Here is a 16,811-nt window from a genome sequence, read left to right as displayed (position 1 = left end):
GTCATCTCAAGCAGAAGTTCACCGTCACCGCTGCCATTTTCAGCACAATCTATTCTTCCTCCAACACCTTCTACGTACTTCTCTCATTCGACGATCAGATATCCTCCGCACCTGAACCCTCAGGATAATCTGAAGAACTACGGCCCGTCGTACGACCCGTCCAGTCCACAGACGAGCCAGGTAATCAATGTAGGATTTGTAGTGTGAATGAAAATGAGCCTTTCTATGAAAATGTCATCCTGGCCTAGGAAACTTCAGTAAGCAATGCCTTAAATGGAGACATAGAAGTGTAGCTACTCACTCTTTAGATTTCCTGTTTACTCCTGAGAAGTGCTGGTACTGTCCCATTAAATGTATTGCAACAGTGCTGAGAAGTGCAGGTGCTCTCCCTTTCAAATTAAAGAAGTGTAGGTGCTCAGTACATATGCACATGGCATACCACTAAGAGGTATTTAGGCACTTTCCAAGTAACCCAAAAAGGAAAAATACCATAGATAAGAATGCAACTCCGACGTTAAACGAGAAGTATTTGTGTAGCATCACCAATTACATTTGGAGCACCACATTAGGTTTATAACATGACCAGAAACCAGTGACAAGGAAATTGAAATGTATCTGAACAATGGGAGGTTATTCCAGGAAGTGCCAGAATAGGTAGGCCATGTACATGGTTTCTGAAATGGAAAGCTCCACCCAGACGCATCCCGCTACCAATTAGAGCATACAACAAAGTGAACAGCCTCATTTGTACTGTATCCTGAAGAAGATGCCCAACAATTTTGTATTCATCATCACCATGGTTGTGATCTACCCCATCAGATTGCACTTGTGTTCGTTGTGGCCCAGTTTCCTCTTTCTCAAGGTCTGAAGTGTGGTAGTCATGACTCGATACGCATACCCGTGACAGCTTACTGTAACAAAATCTCCCACTTGCTACGCTGCACTCGTTTGATGACAAATAGTGATATAAACTCCATGTCTTTCCCAGGTTACAAATATAGTACTGTTTACCATCCATATTGTCCACATTTAATAAGTGGTAAACGCATCAACTAATGAGACCACATTTATGTTCTTGATTAAAGGTGCTGGACATCTTCCTCTTGTCACTCAGATCTCTGGACATTTTTGTGTGTGTTCATGTTTTTGAGGCTGAGAGAAACCAGCCTCAGGAAGGCCAGAGAGTTGTGTTAGATCAATATTCCAAAGGGCATATGTGTATAGAGCTCTGGGAGGGTCAGACAGAAGCTTTGCCAGAGCAACACTTAGCTGGTGAATCAGATGGATTCTTCTTTTATAGACAGAACTGCAGAGTAACGTCAACTCAGGTGACTTGCTTTTTCTTCTGATCACATAGTTCAATACTGAAACATTGGTGTCTGATGGTATGTAAGGTGCACCAGGGACTGTCAGTGTGCTGTCTCTTTGCACCACCTATATTTTAAAGGGATGGGGGCGCGGGCTCCTAGGAACTCAACAGGCATCCTCCTGCAAGCATACGTAGTAACTCATTGCACCCACCTGCAGGGAGGATAGCGTTCCCCTCTTATAAGACAGTCTGATACTCCTTCAGTAAAAGAGAGAGAGATGCTGTTTCATTTCTCACCATTACCATAGCTCATTCTTTATTTAAAGCACACTTTAAGCGCAGGCGTGGACTGTTAAAGGTAGGCTGCCCATTTTTTGTAATCGGGCACAGTGTCTCAGTTTGTACCGAGGGGGAACCTAGCTAAGGGTGTGCTATGGCATATACCAAGACAGTGTGAGCAATACGTACTCTGGGCCCAAACTCTTCCTGTGTGCACAGATCACCCCTACTCATGAGACAAAGACCCTTAACAGTCTCCATGTTTGTCCTGTCTTTCCAAGTGCTACTGTCTCTCAGTGTTTAAGTCCCACCTTTTATTAAAATGGATTTTTATAATATTTCTGTAAAAGCTTTCTGCCTCATTTTGACATCTTTTATGCATTTGGATGCATTAGAGTGCTACTCGCCGAAAAGTGCTTTAATACCTCATCAGGGGTAGGAAGCGCCATGTAAATGCAAGCCCTTCCCTCTTCCATTCCTCCACTATCCTTCTCAATCCAAATAACAGATTAACATATCCACCATACAAATTACTTTAGTTTTTCATTATACTAATTCACCACTAATCCTTTATAGGTTCCAGAGTAGCGTGCTACTCGTCAAAAATGCACTTCAACGCCTCGTCATGGGTCGGAAGTGCAATTACAATTAGGGCTCCCGGTTTTATGGTATTTATTTTTTTAACATTTCCGTCTGTATTTATCCATATTTACTTTTTGGCCCTCCTATTGATATTTATCCATATTTATTTTGTGTTTTTAGGATAAATGGAGTCGTAAAATGGTATATTTTCACATGTATTTGACTCTTAGACGTCCACTCATACGTGGAAGCCTGTTGCATTTAGCAAATTAAACAACCACATATAACATAAAACTGCACCAATAGGTACAGAGTAGGTTTATAATACAAATATATGTTAATTTATGCTAGTATTTAAGGAAATCTGATCCTGTTTTGTAACTCCTATCTGTCTAGCTAATCAGTTGTTGCCTGAAATACCTGACAGACAGCGAGGAGAGTCTTTCACAAACAAAAAAGCACAATATTCAGTATTTATCCGCTTTTAAAATAAATGCAGACAGGAAACACATTGGTTTCGGTCTGTATTTATCTGTAAAAATCAGTAAAAACGGAAAACTGGGAGTCTTAATTACAATACAATACAATTGGCCTTTGGTAAATGGTATTTCGTTTTCTGTTTTTCTCCACTGGTTGCTGGGTTTACTCACTGCCTGTTCCATGACAATATGTATGTTGATGCTACTCTTGAACATCTGTGTTCAGGGGCTTTTCATTTGTATTGGGTCTTTAGTGGGACCATTCCTGCGATAGCTGGCCCCTTTTCACTGCAGAAGCTGCACCCGGTGTTACTGGGCAGCAGCGCCGACTGCAGCAGCCGAGCATTGTTCTGTCAATACTTGGACTCGTTCCAGGGCCTCTAATGTAATCTTCAATTCCTGCTCTAGTTTCTGCTTTTTCAGCCGGACAGAAAGTCCCATATCACCCTCACGCTGTGCGCCTTGAATTTTAAAGCACTGGGGGAAGGCAGCCTTTACTGCCACTGTTTCTGAAATCACGAAAAAGCTACAATTTCCACAATTAATATAGAAGTTATTTTCTAAAATCCAAAGGACATTGTTGCATTGCTTTTGAGTCCAAAATGTAAATACAGAAATAATAAATCTAACATATGCATGGAGCAAGCTGGCTCATACACCTTAGAGGCTGATTATTTTTCAGTAGTTTACGATTGGTAGTGTAGTCGCAAGCCATTGCTACACCACAAATTGGTGGGGGACACTCATTCATCCCCCCCCCCCCTCCCCAAATTGCGATTCAGAATGTCACAAATCATCTTTTGTGATTCAGAAAGTCTTCTCCAAATCACAAAAAGGGTTTAATATTTGGTACAACAACTTTTTGCCGAAACAAACTCAGTGATTTTGCAAATTAAGGTGTTTGTAACATTTAAGTGGTCTCGTACTTAGGGCCATGTTTCTTTCACACAAAAAACTGTGCAGGAAGACCATTTTTTCTCTAAATTGTTTTTCATTATTTTCCTCTGGAATATTTTTTGTATAATGCTAATATAAAACTGATCCATTCACGTATCACACAACAGCCTGACTCACTTATTTTCCCTGTAAAGAATAGCTGTTAGTAATGCCGGGTACATGGTTCTTAATTAACAGACAGTGGAAGGATGAAAAAGCTGAATCACCACTCCTGGACATTGACCCTCTGAGTTGGTGGATGCCTGTAGATCACGGTTGTAGGAGCCCAGGCTACCCAATGATACTATAACTAGACTTAATGCAATTTTTAAAGAAGTGACACAATGTTGCATAAAAAGTTGACAATTTCTTTTGTGTGAGAGCTTCCCACTCACATGCTCAAGCAATTGTGTTTTTCCAGACATCAAGCATGGGTAGCTGGGTGATATGACTGGGATCAGGTGTGTTTCATAAGAGTAACCAAGTAACCAATGTTCTTTCCCTCTGTAAAAACTGTCCGTATGTCCCTTGCAACTCAAAGCATTAATTTCAGGAGAGTGTGGCTTATCGAGTTATTCCTCCCTACCATCAGATATGTTACCCTGCTGCCCCTTTGTGGTGGCAAGGGATGTGCTGGGAGAGGCTAGGGCAGATACTCTGAACCCCTTCTCTTTATGGAGCTCCTTCCTGTGAGCACCTCCCCATAATGTGCTCATGTAGCTTCCCAGTTTAGGCCTCTGTGTAGTGTTCTAGTCTACTGAGCCATTTTGAAATGTCGCTACATGGCCGCTATCTGCATTGGTTACTGCGAGTCAGCTATCCCGTTCAATACAATGTGATGGGAAAACAATTGTGAAAAGCCACTGATGTCATAGGCTTACACTGCAGAGATCATAAGACATTTTTCTTCCCTTCATGCTAACTGCAACAAATTATCTGTGGCGAGCAGCCTGGAAGGTCAATCAGTCCATTTATTAAAAATTGACGGCCATGATATTTGAAACAAATGCTCTTGTGAAGCGGCAGTGAAGCTGTAGACCTCCCTGAGAATCATGATTTCCAGAGCCGTGGGTCTATGTGCATCTCAGATAATCTGATTCTGTAAATGCTTTTGCTGCAGACGTCTGTGTGCCACCCGCAATTTACAAATTCAACAAGCATTGGCAAAGCCAGTAGGTCTTGTCTATGTAAGATCTATTGGCTTTGCCAATGTATTTAAGTCTTGTTGTACACCAGTTTGTCTGCTGTTCAGCATGGCTAACAGTTAAGTGGCATTGAGGAGAATGGAGTGGTGTTCAGAGGCATAGAGTAGGGTGCTTTGGAGTGGAGTGATGTGCTGTAAAGTGGAGTAAAGTGTCATAGAGTCGAAGGGTGCATAGTGGAGGGGCAGATATTGGAGTAGAATGCCATAGAGTGGAGTGGCATAGAGTGAAATGGCATAGAGTGGCGTAAAGTGGAGTGCTGTAGAGTGGAATGCACTGTCGTAGGGTGGAGTGGCCTAGAGTGGTGAGGAGTGATGTTGTAGAGTGGAGTGTCGTAGAGTGGCTTGTTGTAGAGTGTAGTGGCATAGAGTGCCGTGTTGTTGAGTGAAGTGTTCTAGAATAGAGTGTCATTGAGTGGAGGGGTGTAGAGTGGAGTGGCATAAAGTGGAGTAGAGTGATGCCGCATCATAGAGTAGGGTGACATATAGTAGTGTAGAATGGAGTAGAGCAGAGTTGATTTGCGTATTATGGATTGGCATAGAGTAGAGTGTTGTAGAGTGGAGTGTTGTAGTTTGGAGTGTCGTATGGAGTAGAGAGGAGTGGCATAATGTGGAGTAAAGTGGTGTTGAGTGGCATAGAGGGAATTGCATAGAGTGGAGTAGGCTGTCATAGTGTGGAGTAAAATGTCGTAGAGTGTTGTAGAGTGGAGGGGCCTAGATTGGAGGGGTGTAGAGTGTCGTAGAGTGGGGTGTTGTAAAGTGGAGTTAGAGGCTTGTAGATTAGAGGGACGTAGAGTGGAGTAAAGTATCATAGAGGAGAGTGGGGTGGAGTGTCATTGAGGGGATTGATGTAAAGTGGAGTTAGAGGGTTGTAGATCGGAGGGACGTAGATTGGAGTAAAGTATCATGGAGGAGAGTAGGGTGGAGTGTCGTTGAGTAGAGAAAAGTGTTGTGGAGTGGCATAGAGTGGAGTAGAGTCATAGAATGACGTGTCATACAGTGGATTGGTATAGAGTGCAGTGGCATAGAGTGGAGTGGAGTTGAGTGGCCCAGAGTGAAGTGGCATAGACTGAAGTAGAATGTCGTAGAGTGGAGTGGTGCAGAGTGGAATAGAGTAGAGTGTTATAGAGTGGAGGGGCGTATGGTGGAGTGGCATAGAGTAAAGTGACTTAAAGTGTTGTAGAGCGGAGGTGCGTAGCGTGGAGTGTGACTGTATGGAGTAATGTGGAGTGGTATAGAGTGTGGTAGAGTTGAGTGGCATAGAGTGAAATAGCGTACAGTAAAGTGGCATAGAGTGAAGTGGAGTAGAGTGTCATAGAGTGGACTGTCATGAATTGGAGTGCCATAGAGTGACATAGAGTAGAGTGTCATGTTGTGTCATGGAGTGGAGTGTCATAGAGTGTAGTAGCTTGGAGTAGCATAAAGTGGAGTATGCATGGTGTGGTAGTGCACCGCCGTTATAGAGAACACATTTTCTATTGAAATGACCATTACATTCACACATACAGTTTTACTGATAAAGCTAAACAGCGCACAAACGATAAATCGCCTAGTGTATTATTTTTTCGTGTTAAAATATTTGTTTCCATCACACTTCAGTTACAAAAAAGTGCTTCATTCGTGTTTTCCTAATTCTGATATATTCTGAAATATTTGCACTGTTCAGTTACAGACATTTAAGTTTTGTTGTGTACTAGAAAAAATACTTTTCTTTTCCACCCCCAGTAATCCTGCAAGATTGTAACGTAAATCCTCTCACTTTAAAGTCAGAAAAAAGAAAAATAAACACCAAGCTCCCTTGGAAGACAGAGCCTGGCATTTGGCCTCTATCTTTCAATGCGCTGCACATGTGTCAAGATAAGAGCAACATTTAAAGACCTCTTACAGAAAGCAAGCACTCATGGAAGAATACAAGGAGCAAGCCATAGAGGTGGTAAACAGGCTATGCTCCATGCGAGGGACAAAGACACGCTGGGCAGGCTAAAACAAATAAAGCCAGCAAATAGAAAGGAAGCAAATGTGAGTTACAATCCACAAAGTCAATGTTAAGCAATGGACAAAATACATTCCTAGGCATGCTTTCAGAATGCCCTCTAGAAGTCTATTTGCAAACAGACAGCTATGCTGTCAGGTAGGCTTCAACCTAAACAGGGATGTACAAAGTATCTTTTCACCTGCTTAGTTTTGCTTAGTTAGTTCCTGATTTTTTTCTACTTTCACTCCAATTGAACCCTGTCACGTTTGAAAATGCCGCAACAGAGGTAATACCATTATACCATTACCCAGGAATTACTTCAGATGTAGAGGGGATTAACATATGTTAACACGGTTACTATTATTAAAATCAGTATCTTTTAAATGTATTTGTATACCACCTTTTAGCCTCTGTTAAGTACTGCTGGTAACTGCTGTGATGTTCTACAGTAATTGCCATGATTGTTTAAAATCTGTGGAGCAATTAAGAAAGTCTTGTATACTGATTGCCAATTTTTTTTGTTCTACATCAATTTACTGGCAAGTCTTGAAGGTGTAAGGTATTCATGCTTCTAAAATAGAGGTTGGCAAAGGTTTTAAGATGCATGCTCTGCAAAATTGGGTGTAGTCGGGAGGTTTCAGCTAGGTGATGCCTTCGCCTAAATGGCGAAAAAACCGAACTGCTAGTGGTCGGTAAGTCTCTCTCTACCTGGTCGCAGGACTGGTGGCCGACGGAATTAGGGCCAATCCCCCGCTCAGCAGAGGTTGTCAGAAACCTGGGAATAATAATTGATGCGGAGCTTTCCTTCAAGCAACAAATTAGCAAAATCACTGGAAAATGCTTTGGAATATTAAAAACCCTCCGCAAAGTTCTCGACCTGCTCCCCTTTGGTGCCAGGAAGAAACTTATCCACGCCCTAGTCACGCCGCACCTGGACTATGGCAACGCCCTTCTCCTTGGCCTGAGCAAAAAAGGCATTCAACAACTTCAGTGTGTCCAAAATGCCGCCGCCCGCTTGGTACTGAACCTTCCACGTAGGGCATCCGGTACCACGGCATTGCGTAAACTTCATTGGCTCCCCATTGTGGAGCGTATCAAATTTAAGGCACTATGCATGGCTCATCGTATTGCCCAGGGAAAAGGCCCAAACTACCTGCAAAAACTCCTTATCACCCATCGCCCTATCCGAAATCTTAGATCTGCTGGAGTGATGTTATTCAAACTCCCCCGAGTTCACAGGTCCAGAATGGGAGGTAGCTCCTTCCGTTTCTTGGCTAGCAAACACTGGAATAGCCTCCCCTTGAATCTTCGGATGGAGCCCTCCGAAACAAGATTCAGACAAAATCTAAAAACTCATCTCTTTCCCAAGTAAATAACTTCCTGATACATTCTAGGATTTTAGTGTAACTTGGTTTTAGCTTCATCTGGGAGCAGTAGTTTTTCAGCGCGGGGACACACCGTCATAGGTGTAACCAGGCGCTTAAGAAATGGTCTTATTATTATTATTATTATTATTATTGATGCTGGTGAAAGTTCCAGAGTACGTCAGACTGGGTCTGAGGCATAGTGTACCAACCTCTTGTGCATCAGATGTCTTGAGATTGTGTGTCCCCTGGATGGGACAGCTCGTTCAAGCCCTCCCTATGCAGGTATGACGATTGATTAGGGATACCGTTAGGGAGAGGCGGATTAGAGTTAGGGATGCCCACTAGGTGGGGACTGCTAGAGATTTTGCTCCAACGAGGCGGAGCACGGAAGCGTGATGAGTGATGCGGGTAGAATGCAAGGATGGGATTTTACCTATGGGCGGAGCCAGAGGAATGGATGTAGGGCTGACACTGAGAGGATGGTAATCCATCCACTGGCCAGTTTGGCTCCTTGTAGTAGCGGAACTACTTCACACCGTCACAAAGTGTCAATGAAACTGCACCCTTTTATAAAAAAAAATATAGTTTTTTAAAAAAGCTTTGCCCTTTACGAAGCTCACAGATTTTTTAGATTCAGCGCACTTAGCAACTTTTAACACGCCTATTACAAGATCAATTGAATGAGTACTATTGCGTTGACTCAGTTTAGCAACAGATATACATAATGATATGAAGTTGCCAGACTGTTGGAAAGCTTTATATAAAATATAAGCTGCAAGTTTTTATAATCTTTGCTCTCCATGGAAACAATTATGTTTTTTGACTTCCATATGCATTTTGTCCTGGAAGAAGGTGGCAGAAATAAATAATATATTGAATCAGAATAGTATTCAGCACCTCGTGAGCTGGGTGCTGCCTATTCATTCCTGACCCATGGGGCCACTAGTAATATAAACTGTCCACCGATAACCTGTTAACACTTTGTAATTCTCTGATAGCTGTAACATCATGTTTTCACTCTCTAAAAAAATGATACACAGTCATAAGATGAGAAAAAATGTGGATAATTATAGACGTTAATAAAACTAATTAGTACCATTGTCCAGCATCTGCACAACTGAGGAGGTGTGAAGAAGAAGTTTGGTGGTACTTTTGAGGGCCAGCCAATTAGTATGTGTTTTTTTCTCTCTCCTGTTTTTGGCCACCCCATGGATCCCCTGGTACTACTTTGCAAATGAGGAGCTAAACAGAAATGTCGTTTTACCTTTCTGGGAGTGCTGGGTTCTCCTGAGCAACACGTTTTCTGCTAACGATCTTTATGAAAATATTTGCTCAAAGGGAAAAATGCTTGGCCCAGCCAAAGGAAAACCTATTATTTATGACTAACATTTTTAAATTGAAAAATTCTAACCCAAATAATGTGAGGCCAGGACAAATGGTATGCACACCCATGTAATATATTTATACAAGCTGCAATGAAAATAGCATGAGGTCTAGACCTGTGAAGCTATCTAGCCAAGGGTAGCGGAGCTGGCTATCCATGCATGCTCTGCTGCTCTAGCGTTTACAGTGGAAGAGAGAGAGTGAGTGAGTGGGTGCAAGTTTAACACACACTGCGAGGACCGGTCCAGTCCTCACAGTCTGGGTAAACCCTGACAAATCCAGAAAAGCACCATGTCTGGGAGGATTAGAGCTCTACGCGGACGGGTCCCCCGAGTGTATGCAGGTACTTTCAAGCGAATGCATCTAAATCTAAAGGTACCGTGGTATTTCCTTTGGTACGCCGTATGTCCCAAGCCAGTTTCAAGGCACCCATGGAGTTAGAATAGTATATCCACATTCGATTATGGTCAGTGGTCGGTCCCTGTATAATTAGGTATGACATGTGTGCGCCAGCAAGATTTTTTCAAATGTTTTCAGTCAGGCATCAGATTCCCTGTGGTCGAATACGTTATCTATGGGAGAGCCATGCCATGTGTTGGTGAGAAGAGATGCATAAGAGTCGGAATGGGATGGAATAGAGGATCAGTGGAGCAAGACAGGAGACGAGGGGGCGTATCGGCACATGTAAGAGGCAAGATAAGAGGTGTAGTGGTGAGACTGGTGTTAACAAGTGAACTGGAATGAAGTTGAGGATGACTGTAAAGGTGCAGAATCCAGCTTTGAGGAACCAGTGAGACTTTGGCTTTAAGCTGCAGGGGTTCCTGTCTCCTGGGCCTTCTTTACATGTGGTCCAGGCTGCAAGGTGCACTTGAGAATTTTTTGGTTATCTAGAACGGAGGCAGTGACACCAGAGCCATGCACACCGTCTGAAAATGAGCTCTTAGGAGGATGCCATGGAGACTTTCTGGGATGAGTGACCGGTAAACCACAAGAACATGGGAGGCAGTGCACCAGAATGACAGACGTCCAGCTTGTTCTTTAGTGCTGAAGTACACTGCAATAGTTGATTAATCACAGAGGGGCCGATTCACAGAACTAATTTACGACAAAATCCTAAACTTACTACTTTTGGTATTAACAGAAGGCATTAAGTAGTCTGAAATTAGGATTTTGTCTGAAGTTAGGGTTTTGTCTTAAGTTAAACTTAAAATAAACTTACGTTTAAGTTAAGACACAATCCTAACTTAAGACAAAATCCTAACTTAAGACTACTAAATGCCTTCTGTGAATACCAAAAGTAGGAAGTTTAGGATTTTGTCGTAAGTTAGTTCTGTGAATCGGGCCCATAGACACTACCTATGCTCATAATCGGGAGTTTGGGCCATAGCCAGCAGTCACAGGATCTAATGGCAAATGAAACAGATTTTGTCAAAACTAAAACCAAACCTGATTCTTGCATTTTAGTGGGAGACGGGCAGGGGCCGAGGGCGGGAAGAACCCGTTAAAGCATAGACACTCTTTCACAAACATGTGACATGGACTGGAACTGCTCAGTCACAAGCTCCAAAACATTCCCATATCTCTAGGGTTTTCTCTGCTTGTGAATCACACTCAATTGTTTGTGAACTGCTTTCCACTGCCTTTAATCGCCAGTGCATGGTGTGGTACCAGGATATCTACGGTAAACCAAAATATCATCTGACGGTAGTATTTTGTCCAAAACATTGTTTACAAAAATATCATCCTATTTAGGTTAATAAGAGAAAATCTACCACTACTGGAATAATATTTTTGTAAATTATATTTAGGGCAATGTTTCTTTCAGACGATATTTTTGCGAGTCATCTTCTGCCATACTCCCTGGGCCCTTCCTGGCAAACAGTAGTGCTGCACTGCTGTTCACCACCTAAAATCCGACGAGCCCAAGATATGGACACCACATTTATAGTTCTGATCTGAGTCCTTCAAATTATAAATGAAAACTTTGACGCAACTGTAGATTTGGAGAAAGCCATATTATTCTGATCGAAGAGTGATAGACTGGTTTATAGACTGGAGTGGAACTGGGAATCGGTGCAACACAAGAAGAGAGAACATGCCCCACCACACCTGTGGGCTGCAGTAAATATCTACTGTCAAAGTAAAATTTGAAAATTAGAAAAAGGTATTTAAGAACACATTTATGTATCATTCTTTGCAATTATTTGTTTCTTCTGGCGTACGCAAAGTTTGCGGTTATATGTAGCTGATCACTATTGTAACGTTAAAATGATCTGACAATCAAAAGACACTCACAGCGCTATGTTCTGATTACGTTACTCAGTTTTGAAAGCGTTGCTAATCATTTGTTAGTCGATCATCAAAATCAATTGTTTCCTCAGTTTCCAGCGTGGAACTGACTGTGAAGCAACTGACTATATTGTTTACAAAGAGGCTCTGAAGCATTACAGTGTCCCTGCTTTGCTCATGTTTGCTTCCCTGATTTGGCTGTGTTTGTCCTCAAGGCGTATAGTGTTTCCTTGCAGGAAGCAACATTAAAATGTCCTATCTCACAATAGGCCGGTGACTAAGAGTGCTGTCCTGACAACAACAGGCTGATGTCAACCTTGTTGATTCTCTGACTCTTTCTTCCTTTCATAGCCCAACAGCAGTGGCCAAGTAGGGAAGGTGCCTGGTCATTTCACTCCAGTGTTGACGCCCTCGCCCCACCACAGCGCAGTGCGGCCGGTGACGCTCACCATGACGGACACAAAACCCATCACAACATCCACTGAAGGTGAGTCGGCTGCACCACTCAATGTTCTCTTGGAGAACTAGGAGTGTGCGTAGCAAAGTGTCGGTGGCTGTGCCAGGCACAGCAAGTAATACATAATCTCCAACTTCCCTACTTTAAGGCTTTGTGGCTCCACCACTAGACCACAAGCACAATGCTTTCAGCTTTCTCTGACATCTCACACAGCTGCTGCCCTAATGTAAAACCTACTGCCTCTGATGGGAGAATGCACCCAGCCGCCTACACAGTTTTCAGTGGAGTTTGGTGCTCACATTTCACAGTTTGCTATCAGGTTTTCATTTGGACACCCCCAACTATATATCTATGCATAGGTCATTCGTTTCTCTAAAGGATTCCAACCAAGGGTTGACCAACACCAACATCATGAGTGGCAGTGCCTGAAAAATGTACACCTCAGTTGTGTTTGTGGTATTTCATACAATAAGCCTGAATTAGTTATATGGGTAACTCGTCAGTCAGTCAAAAACTTTTTTCGTTACCCTTCAGTAACATAAAAGTACTTCAATACATAAAATCGGGTAACTCATTCTTTCAAGGTCTGCACTTCTGTTAATGTAATGGCATCAAACATAGTTAATTACAAACAGAGGCTCAGTGCAAGAGCTTCTGGTGTGCTCATGCCTCAGTTCCTTCTCTTTTCATATATGTTTACAATATTGTGATTAGCCTAATTGTTTTCTAAAAGTAAAATGTTGCCTTTTGACTGGTATTATTTAAAAACCCTGAGGCATTTTTCTTGAGAAATCGGCATTGTCAGGGTCACTGGTGTCCTTAAAAAACTTTACTTCACCATTGTGCTGGTGGAATGCAGCCCCTAGAGCCTGGCAAGTCAGACATCTGCCTTTAGGGGCCCCATACAGTTCATTTTAAATAGGGAATGGGAGTAGGAGAAGGAGAAGGAGAGAGAGAGGGAGAGTGATGAGTAGAAGTGTTAGCTCTAGGAGACAAAACCAGACACAGAGATATAAAGGGGTTAAGACCTAAACAGTAACATTGACTTTAGAACACAGATGTGATGAATCTTGGGAAATGAGTCAATCTTTTTAAGAGAAATGGAAATTATTTTCTCTAACAGTGAAAAATGCCACAAATATTCTTGTGTGAAGAGCATCGGAGCTTTGTGTCAGCGCAGACCACAGCATGCAATAAACACCTTCCTCTGTTTACAAACTGACATAAATAGTAGCCCTTAGATTTTGAATCAGGAGGGAGAATAATATCTTGACCCTTGACCTTGATGGGTGTCTTGTGGTTTCAACTTCATCCGCCATCTATTAGTCACTTCAGCACGAGCCCATGGTAAAACATTCTCTGCCACCTTCCTCAAAAGCATCAGCACCAAGGGATGTGTTTTCTGGTTTATTAAGACCGGCGGATGTTTCAGGGTCATGAGTGTGTTCTTTAGGGTACGCTGATCGAGGGCTGGCTGTGTCAGTGGTGGGAACGGAGATGCTGTTGTTAAGGATGCCAGGGCAGGGGATCAATGTAGCAGGGCCACTCGAGGTGGGAGAAGAGATGACATGATCCTGGACTTCAGTTTCCAACCTATGCCTTCCTTAGACATGAGGTGATAAACACGGTCACAGAGCTAGGGCATTCTTTAACTGGGAAAATAAATGCGTCGATTTGACCCAGGTTCATCATGGATACCTACGTGATATCAGATATGCTTTAACCACTAAAAAAATCACAGTGTTATCCCATTGCCAGGCGACACAACTCCTAACTCTATCTACTTAGCCTGCTAATAGCCTCCTACTTATTTCCAATTGGTAAAGAAAGGGAAAAGTGTGAAAAAGGATAGAAAGTAAGAAGGGCTGTGAGTCCTGTGTATGTTCTGTGCCAGTCGCTGCCCTCAAGACCCTAAGACCAAGGGGGGGACAGGGCAGAGCCAGGGTTTTCAAAGGGAACATAAGGACAGCACCTGCTACTCCTGTCCACGCGCTGATGCCCAGTATGTGACCCTGATAATAAGTCAGATTGGTACAGGTACCTCCTACCTTCTCACCATGCAAACATGCCACCTCTCCTTTAGGTACACGCCAAGTATTTGAAAGATATTGCACGTTTCCCTCAACACTCCGTAGGAAGCACATTGATATTCAAAGAAACCCAAGCTACACTTCCAGAAACTAGGAAAGTATAGATTTGGTAGCTGCTCTTGTCTTTTGCAGTGCAGGCCTGTATTGGTTTGTCCTTTCCTCATTGCTGTCTTTTTCTCTTCCTCTCTTAGCTTACACAGCCTCTGGCACGACCCAAGCCAACCGGTATGTGGGACTCAGCCCGAGAGATCCAGCCTTTCTTCATCAGCAACAGGTGGGCACATTTTACTTAGATGTAGCGTTGTAGATTTCTGTGTGAGTTGCCGTTGTAGATTCCTGTGTGTGAGTTGCTGTTCCTCTGTGCATTGCCCCCGAGAACAGATCAGACTCTTCTGGGGCACCCTAAAAAGCCCCCCTCATAACCAAGCCCCAGTAACATGGTATGCTCTGGTAGGTCACAGATTTCAGCCAGCATTGTAGACAGTTTTTCAGAGGAAAATATGGCCGCCATTTGCTCTCCAAATGAATGCCATACTCCAGACATGTGTGAGACACCCACTATTAACGAAGGGGAAAGCATAGCTGTGTTTGCCTTCTCTGTGGTGAGTGACAGCGACACATTCGAGAGTTCATCTTGAGACCAGTGTGAATAAAATGCTCACATTGTAATCCCAGAGCTATTTCATGCTTTCCAGATGTTGTGTCTGCAGGCAGTGCAGCTCCAGCACATGAGTTACGAGGCCAAACTCTCCGTTTAGCACATCGTCACCATTCCTCATTTATTAGAACTAATTTAGAGTGCTGATTCCTGACCTGGTAAAAACACTTTTTTTTTTGGTGTCGCATCATTTATGTTTCAAGTAGCATTTTACACTTTCCATCTCATTAATGCTGTAAATTTAATGCAAATTAAGTGTTTACCCAAACTGTGAAAATATGGAGCTGGGATTAATTGTGGGCGTGAGCAAATTAGCGGGAAGCGACAAAAAGGCGGTGTTTGCTCTGCGTCCGTACAAAAAAAAGAAATAGTCTTACAATGGCTTCCGAACAGCATCGGGGAAATAAATTCAGACGCGTTCCAGGGCTACACTTTATGGTGTTTATATATGCCGCTCCCTGATTTTGACAGCTGCACAGTCTTAAATTACCAGGATGTGAACCAAAATGAAAATAAAATGATGGACTATGACAGAGGGAGAAAGGACTCTGTGTGAGCCCTGCATGCCAGTAGAGTTAGTCTTTGGCATGACTCTTTATGTTCTGTTAGTTAGGTCTCACCCCTGGTTCTACCACAAACAGGCCACCACTCATAATTTGCCTTGAATCTTCTTCTGTTTGTGGCAGCACTATCCCGGGCACAGCATGGAATCCCTTGGCCCGCCTCCATTCCACTGCGGTTGCATAGTGTAGGTATGCCGGCACATGCGTGGGATTGAGAGTGTGATTGCGTATGGGCGTACATGCATGTGATTGTGGATGTGCATATGTGTGTGTCTGTTATGTTGTAAGCCCAGAGAAAATCATACTGATGTCAGTTTGCCCGGGATACTTGGCGCTCTGCCAGCTTTCATTACTAGTGAGAACTAACCAAAAACATCTGTACACGTCCTGTAAAAATACCAAATAATACTGACTTAGGCTCTCCAAAACATTTACTTTACAATATGATTTGTCGATGTGCTTACTTCTTCCTCACCTCCCCTTTGGAAAGCCCACAGTGTGGAATGTTTTCTAATTTCCAAACTGTAGCTTTGGTTGACACACATGTGCTTGATCATTTTGTTATTGAACACATGTGTGCTGTGTCGCTTTAGCAAAAGCTCTTTTTTTTTTTTTTTTTTTTTACAAGATATGCACTAACACATTTCTAGATCATCTTGCCAAGCGGTCATGCAAACAAGAAAAGCCAGAGCAACATGCTGCTGTGTGTTCTGGCATTGACCTATGTTGTTCTACACTGCTTTTGTTTCTTCTTTGGTTCCAATGAGGTACATTTGATTCATAGCAGCCTTTGCCAGTCATTGACAAAGAAATTACTTTCCTCACTCATGAAATGCGTGTGTATGAGTTTGTCCAAAATAGGGCTACTCCACCCTGGTCAAACTTGCCCAGTGTTTCCCAAATTAAGCCTACAACGGTCTGCAAACTTACTTTCTATCAGGGATCACCTCTTGGAGAACCAGTCATTAACATCATCGGTACATATAAATTCCAACCAGGAAATGGCAAACTGCAATCCTGGTTTTCTTCTGTGTGGCATCAAACGGTAAAGTCGTTCATTAGAACTCTTCTGTCGGCTTGTGTGACATATATTTTAGACATCCCTCTTCTTCTCCTTACCACTCCTTCCAGTGCAGTATGTATACTTGTGTTTAAGGCTCTTCTATGATGTGCAGCTACTCTACGAGCAAGTGCATACAGCTCTGTGGTACCAGAGATGGACCTACCCATATTTATGTCCTGG

General features: G+C 42.8%; 1 protein-coding gene across 4 annotated transcripts in view; it reads left to right on the top strand.

Moving 5' to 3' along the window:
* Nucleotides 1-16,811, top strand: part of NFIB (nuclear factor I B) — a 364,276-nt gene that overhangs the window by 275,296 nt on the left and 72,169 nt on the right. For all 4 annotated transcript variants that reach the window (XM_086961396.1, XM_086961395.1, XM_086961397.1 and 1 more), the window contains 3 exons: nucleotides 2-180; nucleotides 12,152-12,287; nucleotides 14,539-14,621. In XM_086961396.1, the coding sequence (XP_086817522.1) occupies nucleotides 2-180; nucleotides 12,152-12,287; nucleotides 14,539-14,621 (398 nt within the window). The remainder of the gene's footprint in view (nucleotide 1; nucleotides 181-12,151; nucleotides 12,288-14,538; nucleotides 14,622-16,811) is intronic.

The sequence above is a fragment of the Lissotriton vulgaris genome, chromosome 3_1 (assembly GCF_964263255.1).
Source record: "Lissotriton vulgaris chromosome 3_1, aLisVul1.2, whole genome shotgun sequence".
Classification (NCBI taxonomy): Eukaryota; Metazoa; Chordata; class Amphibia; order Caudata; family Salamandridae; genus Lissotriton; species Lissotriton vulgaris.
This window is presented reverse-complemented; position numbering and strand designations above follow the sequence as displayed.